This window comes from Corythoichthys intestinalis, chromosome 3 (assembly GCF_030265065.1).
Source record: "Corythoichthys intestinalis isolate RoL2023-P3 chromosome 3, ASM3026506v1, whole genome shotgun sequence".
NCBI classification, from domain to species: Eukaryota; Metazoa; Chordata; class Actinopteri; order Syngnathiformes; family Syngnathidae; genus Corythoichthys; species Corythoichthys intestinalis.
Window position 1 is genome coordinate 20,472,114 of NC_080397.1, and position 18,910 is coordinate 20,491,023.

General features: G+C 37.8%; 1 protein-coding gene across 2 annotated transcripts in view; it reads right to left on the reverse strand.

Annotated features, from left to right (window-relative positions):
- Positions 1-18,544, reverse strand: part of oxct1a (3-oxoacid CoA transferase 1a) — a 69,504-nt gene extending 50,960 nt beyond the window's left edge. The window contains exons 1-7 of one of the 2 annotated variants that reach the window (XM_057831946.1): positions 18,040-18,544; positions 16,998-17,106; positions 15,384-15,474; positions 12,149-12,284; positions 11,837-11,986; positions 11,389-11,495; positions 8,788-8,848 (exon numbers count right to left, since the gene is read on the reverse strand). In XM_057831946.1, the coding sequence (XP_057687929.1) occupies positions 8,788-8,848; positions 11,389-11,495; positions 11,837-11,986; positions 12,149-12,284; positions 15,384-15,474; positions 16,998-17,106; positions 18,040-18,135 (750 nt within the window). In that variant the 5' untranslated portion in view covers positions 18,136-18,544. Of the gene's footprint in view, positions 1-8,787; positions 8,849-11,388; positions 11,496-11,836; positions 11,987-12,148; positions 12,285-15,383; positions 15,475-16,997; positions 17,107-17,539; positions 17,608-18,039 lie in introns of those variants that run through there. The other variant, XM_057831947.1, reaches the window with a different exon arrangement.
- Positions 18,545-18,910: the final 366 nt, after the last annotated feature.

The window sequence follows — 18,910 nt, forward strand, 5'->3', positions numbered from 1 at the left end:
TGTCACTATGAATCACATTGGCCATCTTAACTGAGATGCAACATGTAGTGGAAGGGAAAAGAGATGGGATGGCTAGAGGCGACAAGCAGATGAGGAGGACTGCGACACCACACTCTCATTATCCCCATGTATTTATAGAACCTCTATCTTTCTTCCATATGTGTGTCTACGTGCATGCAATTGGCTACGGCTTTGCTGTCACTTTTCCGGGGCTAGGCTCCGACACGCTCTCTCTGCCTGGAATTCTGACAACACAAGCAATCTGTTACCTCTCGGTGGATGCTTTACAGTATCCGAAGAAATGGAAAATAATATTTCAGAAACTAATATTGCATGTTTTCACTCAGACACACTGATAATTAAGGCCAATCATGAATAGGATAATTTAAAAGATCAAATACAATCTGTACAGGGATGCATGGTCTCCCACTAATTTGTTCAGACATCTAAAAAGTAATTCATGATGAAAACACATCAAATGGGAGTTCAGTAAGCCTGATTTTACACATCCTAACTATCAACAAGTAAAGTTGTAAACCTTTGGACTATATTATCGCATGTGCTTAAATTGCAAAAAGATGCGTAACTCGGGTCATTTTCTGGCTGCATGCATGCCCCCATCAACAGGCCAGGCTTGCACTGTGCAGCTATTCTGCCGTTGACTTACACACTTTTTCACTTGTGCACTTCAGAGGTTATTGTAACGCGCCATGATGGTGAAACTTCAGACAGAAAGACAAGGACAGGAGATCTCCATTCACTACACCACATTTCTTATGCATAAATAAACACACTTTCTTATGCTGACTGCAGTCAAGACACATCTTAATCACACTGAGGCTCATTAAGAAACCTCTTTAAGAATGCAATGATGTGATAAATCAATGTTTTTATTAGGAGAAACAATGCAAGACCAATTAACAATGAAAGGTGAGTGCTGTGATATCTGAAAAATGTTGCCTGTGATGAATAGCTAATTGAAATTGTACAAAATTATCGTATTCTTGATAGAATTATGAGGAATAATGTCCTAATGCTACAAGAAAAAAAAAAGTCGTAATATTAAGTAACTATGTAATATTGCGAGACATACTGTAAAACTGCGCTGCATCCGTTAAAATGAAGTTGAAATATTATTACAGTGGTCAGCCTGATAAATGCTTTTATCCACATTATTTGACAACAATTAGCAAAGCAACGCACAAAACTTTAAACTTGTAATATTAGGACTTATTCTCGTAGGCCTACTTTTTTCTCTCTGCATGACTTCAAACTTTTGAGATGCCACCATATTGTTGAACAGGTACAATAACAGTTGACTACTACCCAGAGTTATAGCATTGAATTCCAATAGCTGGCAATCAAACATTGTATTTCCTTAGACAGCAACTAGTCAAGACAGAATAACTAGTCGAGACAGAATAACTATTCATCCATTTTATAAATTGGTTAGTCTCATTAGCTTAGCATATGAGCTAGCCCATCACCAGTATTATTCCAGTAACGAGGGGTGTAAGGAATTACTGCTTTGAAAAATTAATATTGCAGTTTTACATTTTACAAGCTCGTTACTTGCGCTACATTGCTAGTTCCTTTGCGCACTATGTTGAAGAAATAAATACCACTGATAGCAGTCAGTCTGACAGTCTGATGTTTGCAACAACAGTGATGCAACCTGCATATACTGTACATATACAGTATATACCGGTACTCTATTAAAAAAAATAGATTAACACTTTTTCATAACAGTATAGTAAACTATCAGTCAAACCTCTGGGATATTAATCTGGCCAGTTAAGTAGCAGAGTGGGTTGTTAGTTAGTCTGTGCTGCTTTTTTGCCAATGAAATCAACAACAGGTGCATCAGAGGGGCAACAATGAGCAGCCCCCAAAGTAGGAATAGTTCTCCATGTTAAGGCCACTGATGCCATTTTCCCCCTCCTCATCTCTTTTAGCTGATTTTTTACTGACTGATATTCTACTGCTGTAATTTTTCATCTGACTTGGATCAAAATCTCTGTTGATAGCATGGTGCAGTACCTGGACGCTACAGAGGTTGGACAAGTAAACCAACTCCTTCAGGAAGGCACATTCAAATTGCAAGGTTTGCTGTGTCTCCCAGCAAAGTCTTCCAGGAGACAGGCAGTTACTTCAGGAGAGCTGGATAGAGCCGTAGTAGGTCTTTAAACCCTCAGCAAGATCTCACCTGCTCCTTTGTGCAAGGACATCCAGTATGAGCACTGCCAGAGCCCTACAAAATGACATCCAGCAGGCCACTGGTATGAATGTTTTTGACCAAACTACCACAAACAGGCTACATGAAAATGGCCTGCGGGCATGACGTCCTGTAGTGGGCCACGTGTTCACTACCCAGACCGTAGAGCTTGATTGGCATTTGCCATAGACCACCAGAATTGGCAACTGGTGCCTTATGCTCATCACCGATGAGAGCAGGTCCACATGCAACAGATGTGAAAGATTCTGGAAATGCCGTGGAGAATCTTTTGCTGCCTGCAACATCATTCAGCATGACCATTTTGGTGGTGTGTCAGTGAGGGTCTGGAGAGGCATATACCTGGAAGGACGTACAGACTTCTTCAAGTTAGATGATGGCACCCTGACTAGGTAGTTATTACTAGATATCGGAGTGAAATCCTTTGAGCCATTGTCTGGACCTGCACTAGAGCAGTCGGACCTGGGTTCCTCCTGGTCCACGACAATTCCCGACCTCATGTGGCTATAGTATCCAGGGACTTCTGAAAGATGAATGAATTGATACCATTGACTGGCCAACTTTACATTCACCTGACCTAAACACAGTGGAACAAATCTGGGACATTATGTTTAGGTCCATCCAGTGCCGCAAGCTTGCTCCTCAGGCTGTCCAGGGGCTCAGTGATGCTGTGGTCCAGATTTGGGAGACTGCCCAGGACACAATCTGTCGTCTCGTTAGGAGAATGACCCGAGGAAAAAAGAAAAAGTAACACGTAATACATTTATACCTTATAAATATATATCTTTAGGGAGTAATAAAGTAATGTAAGGCATTAGTATTTATGAGAGTAATATGTAATGTGAAATATGTTTTGGGAGTAACTAACCCCAACACTGCCTACCACAGATCACTTCAGTCACGAGTTTGGCTACACACGCTGGACCAGTTGCCAACTAATTGTGGTGCACAAACATACCTGACCAAAGTTTCCAACCCAAACAGAAAAATAGTGAAACAAACATGCTGATCACTCATCACCAGCTATGAAGCATTCAGGTGTACAGTGTCCTACCAGGCACCAAGGCCTTTCACTATACCTGTGATAAGGGAATAACTGGACCAGCTGGAAACCATGGAACATTCACCAATTGAACGGCAGTCTTTGGTTGCCGGGCAACCATAGAAAGAGCTGGTTGCGATCTGGCAATTTTCTAACTGCTTTTGTTTTATCTTGTGTTTATTTCTATTATTCTATTATTTTTAGTTTTGTCATACATTAATTGATAAAGAACCCTTTGTGTGTCTATCATTAAACGGTTTATACAAACAAAAAATATTTTGCTTTCGTATGTGAAACAGTTGGCTGGAGAGTTGATGAAAATGAATTTTAAGTAAACTTTCAATAATTACTCTGTATCGCTAGGAAAAGACACTTGAACCTAACATAACAGGTTTACCAGAGGGGTAAGAACACATTTGAGAATCTGTGTATATCATATCTCGATAAAGCGACAACCTACGTAGGACATTCTCCCATAAACTTTGTGGCTTGTAAAGTTTTACAAAACGGCAGCCAATATACACTTCCTTGACGTCATCCTCATGAGCCCTCGGGCTGTTGATGACATGGATATCTCATATATAAAGTCTACAAACATGATGCGCAGTAATCCATTGTTGTTTATTTTTCCATCGGGGTTATCAACAAGCATTATGGCCCGGCGTTGCCGGGCATACTACTTATGCTGCATAGTTAGCAACAAAGTTTGTTCAGTTCACATAAGAAATCTCGTAATCAAGCCTTCCCCATGATTTTTGGTCGTCAATTCAGTGGTTCATACTTACCACCTTGGGCCGCATGTTTTTAATTTTGCTCCTCTAAAAAAAGTTTTTAAAAAGTTTTTTAAAATGAGTACGTTGGACACCTGAGCATGTCAAATTTGCCTCATTCCTAACAATCCAGGCCACATGGTTACACTTCTGGGGACACCTGCCCCAACGGTAGAACCGTTGTTACCCAGGCCTATAAGGCTTGAACCCTTTAATAGCGGCACATTTTGAAGGTACCAAATTAACTTCGCAGCATATGACTTCCATTCCACTGCACCGTGAAATGCTTTTTTCTTTGGTGGGAACATTTCCATGGTGACTGTCAATAACCCCAACAACGAAACTGCCAATTTTCGTTCAAATCTGACATACGGTTTGGGAGCAATTGGAATACATCGGTTTTGGGATTTTGTTGATTTCCTGCACTATTCAAAGCTCTGCAACCTTGGAACTTCTGAGAAACACTATTGATGTCACTCTCTATTAGAGCTGTCCCGACTAGTCGACATAGTCGACGTCATCGATGACGTAAATCCGTCGATGAGCACAACATCCCGTCGACGGTTAATGAAGGGTTAAAAAAATATATGGGTGGAAAGTTCAGAATGTCGGACGCTCTGTATGCAAGCGGGGAAAGCGGCAGAAAGTCAAACAAGAGCACCAGAGTGTCCAAAACATTGATTTATTTCAAAGAAACAAAGGAGGGTACACTCTTGTGTCCTGTCTCTTCAATGCCAAGCTTGGCTGCACGTCAGCCGTGATTAAACACCTAACGCGCCGTCACCCAGTTTGTAAGTACATCTAACTAACTAACTAACGACATGCTTTATTGAAGTTGCTAAGCCTGTCGCGGTATGCAATGATTCGAAATGTCCATATATCGCACGGCAAATAAAAATGAGGACGGTAATTTTCATGGCTGCGTTTTATCGCTGCGCGCGTGTGTGCGTGCTGATGGCATATGAGACTCCAGTTCCTTTCTCTTATCAACACGCTGTAGAATTAAAGTTCAGACATACAAAATGAGAAAACACATCTATATTAAACACGTAACGTTAGCACTACTACACGGAGGTGAATGGGGGGAAAAAGGCAACCTACTTTAGCCTGCTATAAAACGTTGGCAGTCGTCTAGTGAAAGTAAACTTGCTGTTAAAAGGTGACACTTCAAAATTGAAAAATCGCTGGTTAACAGCGTTTGCAAACGACAAAAAATGGAAAGAAAAAATGACTGACACTACATTCAATCAACAAGTGCTTTTTTTGCGGAGTGTAAAGCTCAAGTTAGCCGTTTAGCGAATGTACTTCCGGTGAACATTTCAAAATAAAAGCATGTCATGTTCGTCATGTAAATAACGATTTCTGGAGTTAATCCCACATACTTCAGAATTCATATTCTACACTAAAAATACCTTTAAAATGACACCCTTTATGAAAAATCTGATTGGCAATTAATAATTATTATAATTATTATTATACTATCAAATATTGTACTATACTATAATATTAATGCTAGGTGTTTTTTTAAGAATTGTTTTGAATCATGTTGGAAAGGCGAAGTCAGTGTTCTGAATCTGTTTACATTCCATTCTTTTGCACTAGTTAATTCTATCAGCATTTGAACTCATTGTTTATTTGTGATTTTTTTATTGTTATTTACGTGTTTATTTGTACTTTAATAAATAATTTAAGTGTTCCAAATTATTTTTGTGAATTGATAAGCGTCAAAAAAAATGTCATCGCTAAATTAGTAAAAAATAAATAAATAAAAATAATAATAATATATATTTTTTTAATTATTAGATTAGTCGACTAATCGTAAAAACAGTCGGCTGACTAATCGGGAGAAAATTAGTCGTTTGGGACAGCCCTACTCTCTATGAGTATGTAAAATTTGGTTAAAATCCAGCCATTCCTTCTTTAACCTGATTTTTTCGATTTTGGAGGTGACTCGGGCATCTGGTTCGGATGCCTCCTGGACGTTTCTCTGGAGAGGTGTTCCCGGCATGTCCCACTGGCGGGACACTCTGGAGAGACTATGTCTCTCGGCTGGCCTGGGAACGCCTTGGGATCCCGCCAAAGGAGCTGGTTGAAATGGCTGGAAAAAGGAAGGTCTGGGCTTCCCTGCTAAAGCTGCCGCGCCCGCGACCCGACCCCAGATTAACCAGTACATGATGGATGCCTACTTATCGGGGGTATTATACAAAACCTACCAAAGAACACTCGCAGACGCTTATGGAAAAAAAATTTGGAAAATTTCTAGAAAATCTGTCGAGCCGTTTCTGAGTCCATAGGCAACGAGCACACATGCACGCACCCCTGCACACAAAGTTCCGTTTATACATAAATTTAGATTAATTAGATTTAGATTAGATGGAACAAACAATAATAGATGTCGGTGTCGGGTTAATGGCTCCCAGTTGGAAACCTAGCAAGCATGGTAATAGGTTGGAAGGTGGGCCCCACTCTTTATTGGCATTGCTCTTGGGGTGAGCAGCCTTCTTGGCTGGGCAGATGGCAACGGTGGTGAGTGGGGCGGGGGTCATGCACTACTTCGTCTTATTCCCGAAGGGTGCTTGATGAAGTGATACTACTGCTTGGTGCCATTGCTGCTGCATGTTATGGTATTTAAATTAATTAAATGAGCGTTTGAACATAATTTCGGGGTGCTTCTGTTTCTGTGTTGGAGTGCGCATTGGTAAAATTGCTACTTGATGTAAGTGGCACTCTTAATAACAGAACGGCACATTTCGACGACACTTCTATCTTTCTGAATGGTTGCAGAGTAGTGAAGTGCACAATGGATGTCACACAAAGGGCATGCAGATTTTTGCCATTTGAAATGGGTGTTCCAGCGGCAATTAGCAATGAACACATTTGTCCAAAACGGATTGGTATTATATAAAATGAATGGCAATTTACTTTTCCTGAGAAAAAATACAGATAAGGTATTTGGTGAAAAATGGAAGTTTTCATTTGACAATGGCCAGTGAAAAAAAATACCTCTCTTACTCAGTCATTCACTCATGGTCTTTCTCACTGGGAGATGCATTGTCATTCATGTCACTAGCATCGCCATCACAACTTCAACAGCCAATTACCACGTTTGCTGGCACCATTTCTTATATCCTCTCATTATATCCCAATGGTAAACAACAATGGGCTCTTATTTAGCAAGTGAAGCACCACCTTCTCAAAAACCACTTAGATGCATCTCTGGCTGTCATCAAGGCCAACGAGTTCTGTCGTAAAACATTATTAAAACTAATTACCACAAGTACTGTCTTATGTACAGGTGGCCATGGCAGCTAATGATGAAATCATTTTAATCAGTAATGTGAGCAGTCACTGCTTGATGGATTGCTTCTGTCTATACTGTATTTATAAAAAGGAATTATTTATTTTTCCATCTTGCAATTTATGTTTGCACAAACACACAAGGGACAACCAGTGTCTGCATTATATGTACATGAGATGCGAAGCTGAGAATGTGTAGCCAGGAAACAGTAATAAGAGGGCGGCTTTCACATTTCTACACTGTCAAATGGCAGATAAGTGGATAACCAGACATAGCAATTTAAAGGAGATGTGACAGAACCGATCGACCTGACACTGTAAGTTAGCCGATGTGAGAGGTCACTCAAGATATTCAAACTTGAAACTTCCAACAGTTCTGCAATATTATGGTTCCACAACTACAGCAAAAAAAGACCCTTTGTCCTCTGTATGTGGTTAGATGTGATGACTGTGCTGTAAAGACTGATACTGGTTTATTGTTGTTTGATAGTTTTATCTCACTAGGAAGCTAAATGAATTTTTAGCTTAACTCTTAGGGGAACAGGTGTTTAACAATAAAGTAAATGTATACAAATTCATTAGAAATATATTTTTTATGCTAGAAAAATGCTTTGATGCATATTTGTCTTGTGGCTGAATATAAGATATAGGTGCAAGTGCTGAATTAAGCTCCCACATGTGATGTAACTGTCCATTTTTATGCATTTTAAAAATATTACATTTCATATACCATTCAATTGGCCTGGACTGACACAACTACTTGGATGTTATGGTTTGTTCATAGTCTGTGCAAAGCCAATGTACCATATGTACATTATATCTAATGGTCCACGCGCTCACTGTATTATTGATTTACCACCAAACTGCTCGACAGAATGTGTGTACAAATGCTGGGATATTCAAAGGGAGTTAGGCTCGCAGTGTAGGGCTACAGATGATCTTTCTCTGAATGCACTGTAGTAGCAATGACAGATATATACAGTATACTATATTCCACATCCAACTTGAGGCCAGATTCAAATGCGATGATATCCTTTTCCAATATTCTTTTACTTTTTCCATAGACATATTCCACAGTCAAAAATGGGCCACCAGCAGTGCCTGTTGCAAGAAAACCATTCAAGACAACAATTTTACGAATTGACCGAAGAGAGTAGCGTTTGCTTACTGTATTGTTTCAAATTATGTCAAACTGTTTTGTATTGGATGAGGAATTTCTTGTGCATGGTGTCATGCCTAATTGGCAGTGTATCATGATGTGATTTAAATCTGCACAATTTTTCGTGATGCTTGTTGCTAGTGTTGTAAACCATAAATACACATCGCCTAAGACAATATAGAAGCTATTGAGTCTCTTTACTATTTTCTGGGCCTTCACTGTGCATTAAAGGGTAGAAAAAATAAGCAGAATTTCAATATTATATATGCAATGAAACTTAATCTACCTCAACAATGGTGGTTTTGGCTGCCTTGCACATGGGCTGGTTGAAGTTTCTAGCAGTTTTCCTAATAAAAGGGACAAAAAAAAAAAACAAAAAAAAAACAGCAGTATTATTTCGCCCAGAACAAATGAACCTACTGTATGTTCATAGAGTTTACAGGTAGACATTGCACTCTTGTGGTTAATTATGACACTACAATCATTTGCTACACTCAGTTGTGTGGTACATACATTCACAATCAGAACTGAAAGCTTCTGGAAGGTTGCACAAAACAAATAGTACAGAAGTAATAGTTACAGTGAAGTTAATGATTCAGAATATAGCATTTCTGCAATTTCACTTACTTTAAAAGTTGTTTAAGTAAATGGAAACCTTGAATTGTCTGCTAAATGTTTGAGCAAGTTAGCTTTTGTCGGCCTGAATTGTAATGATTCAATTCAGCTGCAGAATCAACTCTGGTTAAGTCTATACTTATCTTGTAAGGGGGCAAAAAGTGATCAGAACACAGACCTGAATTGACCAATACAATTAATGAGTGGATTAGTGCCTGAATCTGAAATGGTAAATCAGGTCAAAAGGCCATTGAGATTTAATAAATTATTTTCCATACAATTATTTATAATAAATACACTGTAAATATTACAGTCGCAATTAAATTATTTGTGACATCTGTGAAGTCATTATCTGGAGGGACTCACATTGCACATTATTGATGTGGCACTCCAGCAAAGAATGAAGGTTTAACACATGTTTATATAAAAGCGATTTAACAGGAAAATTGGTACCCGCTAAATGTTTTGTCGCTACAATGGTACACTGAGTAATTAGGTTAATTCTATCTGTGACTAAAATAGTAACTCAGTTTACTCATATATCAAATAAAATATCCATTATGAACTGAATCGAAATGCCAGTTATTCAGTCTAGAACCCTCCCTGAAAAAATGCAATCTTTCTTGGGGGGAGGTCTTTTTAATAAAGTGAAACAGCATTTTATTGTATAAAAGGCTACAACCTGTTTTTATACCATGTCATCCTACTATGTGTTATACTCTATATTAGGACAAGCTGAAATAAACAACAACTCTACTGTTGTATAGACCCTACTCACGTGACGTCACAGCCACGCCCCCGCGCCATGTTGTCCGGATACTAGTCATGTTAATGCTTTAGCGCTTCGTAAATTCCTCCTATTATGGCGTGTTTTTCTGCTCGTTAACATTAATAATCAAAATGGTGAAGTCGTGTGTGGCGGTCGGTTGCAAAAACAGAGAAGATAGACGGAGAGACTTGAATTTTTACCGTATTCCGAGAGAGCCGAAGAGGAGACCGAGATTGACTGCTGCAATTCGACGAGAAAACTGCGCTCCAAACGACTACCACAGATTATGTAGTAGTCATTTTATATCTGGTAAGATGCATTTTATATATATTTAGAGGGTTTTGGGCTGACAATCACAATTAAGATCATTGCTAGGCTAATCGCCGACAACATACACTCAGACGTTGTGATGAATGAACTACCTGAAAATATATAATTATAAGAGGATAATCAGACAGTTGTCATACAATTAATTTACAATTTCACTATTGAGGTCAAAAGCCAAAAAATAAATTCAACTAGGGACAATTTGGAGTAGTGCTATCGCACTTCATATTTATTACGTATTATATATGTATATAGTGAGAGTGCTATCGCTAAACCATATAAACATTAAAAGCCCTAGCTCCATTGACAAATGATATGAAATACATTAGAATTGACAGTGGATGTTAGCAAGAACAAAAGATTTTGAATTGAAAATTTCGTAACTCACCTTCCAAGCACAAGATTCCTGCCGAATTTTCGTGTACGAGGACCTGTTTCACCCAACCAGCAACGTAGCATTTATAAGCCTCCAAGCTCTTAAAGTTTTTCAAACTTTCGTGAGAATAGGCTGATTTTGTGTGGACAAGATAGTTGTAAATATCAGGATATCAGATGTCAGGCGAAGCCAGCGGGTCGAAAAACATCGATTTAGGCATCAAATACGGATCTGGCGAATGGATAAACTGAAGCTTTTCCCCGTAACGCCTTTTATGCAACGGATCCAATGAGTTTACAGCGTCAGATAACACCGGGGCTTCCATGAATTGCTCTATAACTTGCTCGACTAATTGAAAACAATGAGAATAGGTCTAAAAAAGAGGTACAATATGGCGGCCGGAAACAGCGACACGCCCATTTTGTGACGTAAGTGAGTAGGGTCTATATACATGTGGTTTTCAGGCTGGTGGACACGCAAGTGAAGTAGGTTTGACTAATTTGGCCATTATGTACATGGGAAAGAATCTTATTCGCCTTGTGAGTACAAATACTTTTTGTGTTTGTGTGCTAGACTGTTTGTGGCTGGGAGCATTAGGTGACCATGACATTGTCTTTTATTCATAATTCAAATATTTGCTTGCCACAACTCCATAGAGCAATTAAAAAATAATAATAATTACAAAAATAAAAATAAAAAGGAGGCGAGGGACCAAGCGACATGCACTAACTTGAACAATTTGTAAACTTAAATTAAAGGTATCAATGTACAGTTTTTCATTATTCCATGGCAGTAATTACCTGAACACAATGTTTCCAGCCCGGTCAGCTTTCCATGCTTTGATCAGAGCAAAGTCTCCAGTGATGGCCTTCTCCATGATGTAGTGTCTGCCGTTAAACTCCTTCACCTGTACAAAAACAGTTCAGTGTGAACACATGGATCCAAGTTACAACATTGAGAACTAAATTTGTTTTTGAGAAAGTGATCAATTACCATGTGCAATACTTTTTGGGGGGTGATTACTTTCATTTTTTAAAGGGAACATGTTTGCAAAATTGTATGCAGTTCAGTAGGAAATAAATCAACAATTAACCAAGGGTTGGTTCACAGCAATTCAGGCTCATTTTTTGTGCATCAAGTGTGGACTTCTCGTCGGCAAAACCAATTCAGAAGTTATTATGCATTCACCGCGGCTCTCACACATGAAACACATTTCTGTAAAACTTCAAATGAGTTAAACATTTTCACCTCTCTTTTGTCACTAGCGATGTCAATGCTGCCATCCTTGTTGTACTTTATAGGAGATCCTCCCTCCTGGATCAGTGTGCCATAGCCAGTTGCGGTGAAAAAGGCTGGAATCCCTGCACCTCCGGCTCGAATTCTTTCTGCCAAGGTGCCCTGCGGTGGAAATGTGACAAAATACGAGGAGTGCAACACAAAAATGCGAATTGTATGCACTTTTTGCCAGTGCTAACAAGTAGTGGCAGCCCAAAGTGGCTGGCAGACACCAGATTCCCCCAATTTTTAAACAACTTAGTATAACCATTTTTCCTCACCAACCTGTGGAGTGAGTTCCACCTCCAACTCCCCTGATAGATACTGTCGTTCAAACTCTGCATTCTCCCCGACATAGGATGAGATCATCCTTTTGATCTGCTTGGTCTGAAGAAGCAGGCCGAGACCAAAGTTATCCACGCTGAGGATGATAAATACATTTGACTTTTACATTGCACTCCACTCGAAACTTCACACTTGTAGCTAAATTAAAAGTACAACTAGCAGAGACAACATTAAAGTAGCATATAATTATGGTTCAAGAATATTACTTACTAAATCTAAAGTTAACTGACAAGTGACAAAACATGTAGGTGCAATAGTCAATAGTTGAGAGGCAGTTCTAAGAAATTTAGTCCAACTTTCAGATTAAAAACTAAAAAAATTATATCATTAGCTACCTGTCAAACATACAGTTGAATTCGACAATACCAGATGGAGATCTGGGAATACTGGTACAGCTGTCTCTTGATGAGGCTTTTTAGGAAATGTACATATGTTTTCCTAAGGGTCTTCTGTTGTTCTTGTACGTTCCTATTTGTTTTATGTTGAGGTATATTGATAAGTTAATGCCTGAATCATGAGTGTGGAAATAAAGCTAATATTAGAAAAATATAATGTTAAAATATCAGGCATGAAAATGGGTCAAGGGTTAAAAAGGTGAGACGGGTGTGGAGGTAATATGTTCCGGTACACTGTATAACTAGGGCTGTCCCAAACGATTAATTTTTTCCCGATTAGTCAGTCGACTATTTTTACGATTAGTTGACTAGTTTAATTTTTTCCCCCTTTTTTTTTACTAATTTAGCAATGAATTTTTTTTATGACGCTTATTACGGTAATTCACAAAAACATTTTGGAACACTTAAATTCTTTATTAAAGTAAAAATAAACATGTCAATAACAATATATCACAAATAAACAATGAGGTCAAATGCTGATAGCATTAACTAGTGCAAAAGAATAGAATGTAAACAGAATAGAACACTGCCTTTTCAACATGATTCAAAACAATTCTTAAAAAAAATATCTAGCATTAATATTATAGTATACTACTATATATAATAGTATTATAATCATTGCCAATCAGATTTTTTATAAAGAGTGTCATTTTAAAGCTATTCTTAGTGTAGAATCTGAATTCTGAAGTATGTGAGATTAACACCATAAATCGTTATTTATATGACGAACATGACGTGCTTTTATTTTGAAATGTTCACCGGAAGTACGTTTGCTAAACCATTAACAGTAAACTTTACACTCCACAAAAAAAAGCTCTTTTTGTCTGTCATGTCGTGTCAGTAATCAATTTTTTTTGTTTGCAAATGCTGTTAACCAGCAATTTTTCATGTTTGAAGTGTCACCTTTTAACAGCAAGTTTGCATTTTGGAGAAGACTGCCAATGTTTTATAGAAGGCTAAAGTAGGTTGTCGTTTTTCCCCATTAGCCTCAATGTAGCAATGCTAACGTTTACAGTGTTTAATATAGATGTGTTTCCTTATTTTGTATGTCTGAACTTTAATTCTATGGCGTGTTGATGACCAATAAACATCTGTGAAAGTAAGTGGAGTTCATATGCCATCAACACGCACGTGTATACGCATGCACAAAATGTATGCACACACGCACGCGACGATAAAACGCAGCCGTGAAAATTAGCGCCCTCATTTTTATTTACCGTGCGATAAATGGACTCATTGTACATTCGCGACAGGCTTAGCAACTTCAATAAAACATGTTGTTTTAGTTAGTTAGTTAGTTAGTTAGTTAGTTAGTTAGACAGACTTACAATCTGCCAGCTTGTAATTGTCTCATTTTCTTTTCCTTAACTTCCTTAAAATTTTCTCCTCTGATCTACACAATTCACGTAGGTCACCCTTTTTGAATTCAAGGCTGAGAATTTCGCCGAAAGGTGAGAGATTTTCATGCCTGAAATATACAACAAGTATTATGAATACTGCATTTTTCACACTATTATCCGCCCTAAAAGCCTTCAATTTTTTAAAAAGCCAAAATTGCCCCTTATAAACTAATGCGTCTAAAAAATTGATGAAGATGGGTTAATCATGACATGCCATTCACTTTAGTGCAGCTTCATCTAGTGCACATGTGTCAAACCGATTCCAGAAAGGGCCAAGTGGGTGCAGGTTTGCTTTCCAACCAATGAAGAGGAAACCTTTTCACCAATCAGATCTTTTACATGTGTAATCACTAATCAGTTAAACTTTGTTAGGTGTCAAGTTCATTGGTTAAACTCTCTGTGCGCTATCGGTTGGAACAAAATCCAGCACCCACTTGGCCCTTTCTGGAATCGGTTTGACACCTGTGATCTAGTGGATGCATAACACAACCCCAACTACCACTGCGCCTTACAATGCCTATACTATGTATAAAACCGTTTAAAATAGGCCATTCATTGAAGGGGTGTCTCACACTCTGGTGCGCCTTATAGGGCGGAAAATACAGTAATTTGAGGATGATTAATTTGCATGTTGAAGGAGAACCTCTATAAAGGTGGTCAGTCTATTTTTTTGTGTGTTTGGGGAGAGTGTAGGTCCTACAATTTTACACATACATTCCTGTGTGGCATATACCTTATAGCATACCAAAACTAGTACAAAAATAAATATGGGGGGGAAAAAATCTAAAATATGCAGTTGCTCGCAATGAATTTAAATATTGTAGAAGACCTAATTAGGTTCAGTATCTCAATTCAAAAAGTTAAACCCATGGTACTGATTCAGACAGCAGCAATTAAAATATAAACTCAGTTTTCGTAATTGCGATGATTATAGCTTACATCTGACAAACCCCATTTTTACAATTACAAAAAAAGAATTACTGAAATAAAATGATTTTTGATATGGAAATCAGGTATGAATTGGCCTTCTCAAAAGTATTTTCCTATGTGTTTCTATGGGTTTCAAAAGTGAATACGCATCAAAACCAAGCAGAATCCATTCCGCTTCCTGTATTTGACACAGGTGACATTCAGAGTCTCATTCTTTAAACTGTCCTTTTATGGCTCTCACCATTATGCGCCATGCACAATAATAAGGGCTTTCAAATGCAGAAAACAGCAGCTGACTGTCCACAAACCAGCTGAATTTGCAGAAAAAGTATTGTGCTGTACTCAGTACTGGCATGTTTTTTCTTCACGTTCACAATAAGATGGCTTTATTGAAACGGCTTTCCAATACTTGTCTCTTCCAAATGTGTGTGAATTTTCAGGATTACCTACCCTGCATTGTTGCTGACTGCAGTGAGACCCTTCACGCCAGTCTTCAGTAAACTGTTAATGAGATTCTCTGGGATGCCACATAACCCAAAGCCTGAAATTCAAATAAAAAACAGTAACAAATACATACAATATACATAAAACATATTCGGATGTGTCTTCAAGGTCAAATTCCATAATATAATCCTGAAGCTTTTCAAAGACTTGTGCAACCACATCAATGCAGCAATATAATTACTGTAACACATTTTTCCAAAACTTGACAATGGAACATTCCGTGTCAAGAACCTGAGCACAGCATGCTAAAAAGAGATGTAATTACAGGCAGGACAACGCACATGCACACAGAATTAATCTAAAAATGTCTCTTTCTACCCAGTCCTTAATTTTCCAAATACCACAATGTATCATGATGATTTTGCTCTGTGCACTGCACACAAATATACTAATTTATTGTTTTGAATAAGTCTGTTAAGATTATTTTCAGGTAGCTATTTTTCCTATTTCAAGAAATCTAGGTGAGTAAAAATTTACTTGAAGCACTGGCAGATAATTTCACTTTTTTTCTGGTAGATTTACACTGAAAACAAGGGATTTGAACTAGTTTTAAGGAGGTTTGTTTTGTGCAGTGTACTGATCCTTGAATGCAGACGAGGACAATGGAAATATTTTTATAGTCGTCTCACCTGACTTCACTATAAATAACAGCTGTGGAATGTGTGCGCGTATTGAGTATACTGCATTTAAGCACAGGACAAATAAACTAAGGTAACAAAATTATTTTTACTGTTGTAAAAACCTTGCAATTTAGATCAGAACCTCCTATCAGTATAAAAACACTTGTCTTTTAGAAGCTTCAAATAATGTAGTCAGTCCCTATTTGCAAATTATTTATATACAAAGGCTGATACAGGATTCTACATTTACATGAAAGTTCTTTATACTAGGTGTTGTCTTTACCATTGAGAAAATTCTATTCTATATCTTATGTAAGTCGCAAAAGAGTATAAGCCACAGGTCCATCCTAACTATTAAAAAAAAGTGCAACTCATAGTCCGTAAAATATGGTATACAATATGTGTGTATGTCGCTCTATTATGTTTGTTGATCTGTTACTTTTCATGGTAATAATGTGACTGAAGCATATCATCAACTGCAAGCAATCTTGACCACAGCGAGGGCATCACAGGATTTTTTTTTTCGGCTCTGATGTTTTTACCACCGTTGTACACCCATAAAACATCAAAGCTATCTTTGGTCAACGCCTTTGCATTGGATGCCTTCTCATGTCATTCAACTTAACCTTGTTAAATATGTGGTCTCCTATTTTGGTTCATGTATGAACACATACAGTAGGTTCTCTACAAATAAAAAAATGCTCTGAAAACTTTTTAAAATTAAGCGAACTTAAAAGATGCTGGGGGGGGGGGGGGGGGGGGAGTCAAAATGGTAGTAAAAATGAATTCTAAATAAAGACTTTATTGAGTTTTCATTTAACCTAATGTGTTTTAGGACTGAAAGCCAGAGGATATACCCAATGCAAGCACGCGGAGGTTATGCAAACTTCAAAATCAATTGAAATACGACTGGTTTGAGTTTATGAAAAACAGTATTTACCTCCAACCAAAACAGTCGCACCATCTTGAATATCTTTGACTGCTTCTGTAGGATCGGAGTAGAACTGTGAACCTCGCTGGATTGAGGTCGAAAAATAACAGCTACATGTCTGGGGGGTAAAAACAGAAGAGTGAACAAAAAAAATCAGATATGTATATGTTTGGGTGCAGTGAAATCATTGTGAATCAATATGTATTATTTTTATTATTGTCTTAACTATTGTTGCTGTTATCTCAAGTACTAGTATATGATTGGTTTTGACAGATTTTTTTATAATTATTTTTATTTTTTCATGTCCAAAATAAAGCATTCATTCAAATTCTTAGAATGTATGGTGATAAAAAAAGACGCACCCAGCTAAAGTGGTGAAAATAAATGATGAAGTACAGTGTAAAGAGCCGTTTGAGAGGGCTGTTTACACAATTGAGTAAATGGAAGTAAAACACAGCTACTGAACAAATCATACAAAGAAACGAACACAAGCACAATCAATATCCCCCTACATTTAAAGAAAACATTTGGTAATACTGTAGTAAACCTACTTTGCATATTTCACAATGTCAATTACTGTCTTCATCCAACACAGATTCCTTCTTCGTTTTTTTTTGTTTTTTTTTTTCCCATTAAAGTATTGTGTTAAATGTGCGTCTATTCAATTTGTTACATCAGATGTCTTTTATGACACTAGTTGGTATAAATAGCATCCAGAATTAGTACAAGCAAACGTGGTGGAAAAAACTAAATAGGAGTTGAGTTGTGACGGTAGAGGTGAATTATGCAAAGACTATATAACTTCCACCAGCACAATTTTTAGAACAAGGCTGACTGGCTTACTGCTTTTGTACTCATCTGTTGCGGCAAATGTCACCATAAAATTGCACTCTGCACATACAACCATTCAAAATAAAGTTGGCCGACGCGAACAAAGTGAACGTTAAAATTAGACGACAAAATAATATAAAATAAACGGGGGCGTTTGATGACCTTCTCCACGTAGTTCTATATCACATTGTGTACAAACACATGATATGCAAATACCAACCTTGCTCAATGGGAGCTTATCGGTGTTTAATGTTGTTCTGCATGGACCGATGAGGTATTTAAAAGTATCCGCTCGACATAAGGCTTTGAATGCCATATTAAGACACAGACACCGGACGGCAGGTGACAGGAGGACGTGCAAAAGCGTACAAACAACAGGCACTGGCTGTTAGCTTTTAGCAAATAGCTTTAGCTTAGTGTAAAAAGTCAACGCTGCAGACACATTGGTTGGCGTTTCAATGGGTCGGGACTCTTGATGCATTCACGGAAATCGTAATAAATTTTCAGCGTGTGTAACGTTTAAACAGCCACATTTTATTGTTGGCTCCCTCTAAAATATATGGCGTGAAGTTTATATTTTTGGCAGCTAGTTATTCGAATGCACACGTGATTTTATTTCAAACATCAAAGTTGCCAAAAAAATTAAAACATTGTTCCCGATTTTTCAGAATATCCGAATGCGCTAAAGAAAAAGAAGCTGCCGTTTCCTTACTCATTAAAGCAATATTTCGGAAGCCCAGACGTGGCTAAGGAAAAACTGTATTTTGAACCCACGTTGTAACTGTCGTGTGCAAGAACTACAGTGATCCCTCGTTTTTCGCGGTTAATGGGGACCAGAACCCGCCGCGATAAATGAAAAACCGCGAGGTAGCACCCACCCACACACTCCCCAATTTTTTTTTTTTTTTTTTGGTGTGTTCAATGTATTTATTCAGATTGAGCATTGGAAAGAGATACATATAAGACGTTTTCTCACTTTTTTTCCCAAAGTATAATTAAAAAAATATATATGTATATATATATTTTATTTTATTTTATTTATTTATTTTTTTAAAACCTGTCCTGTTCAGCTGTTTGACACAGAGAATGGA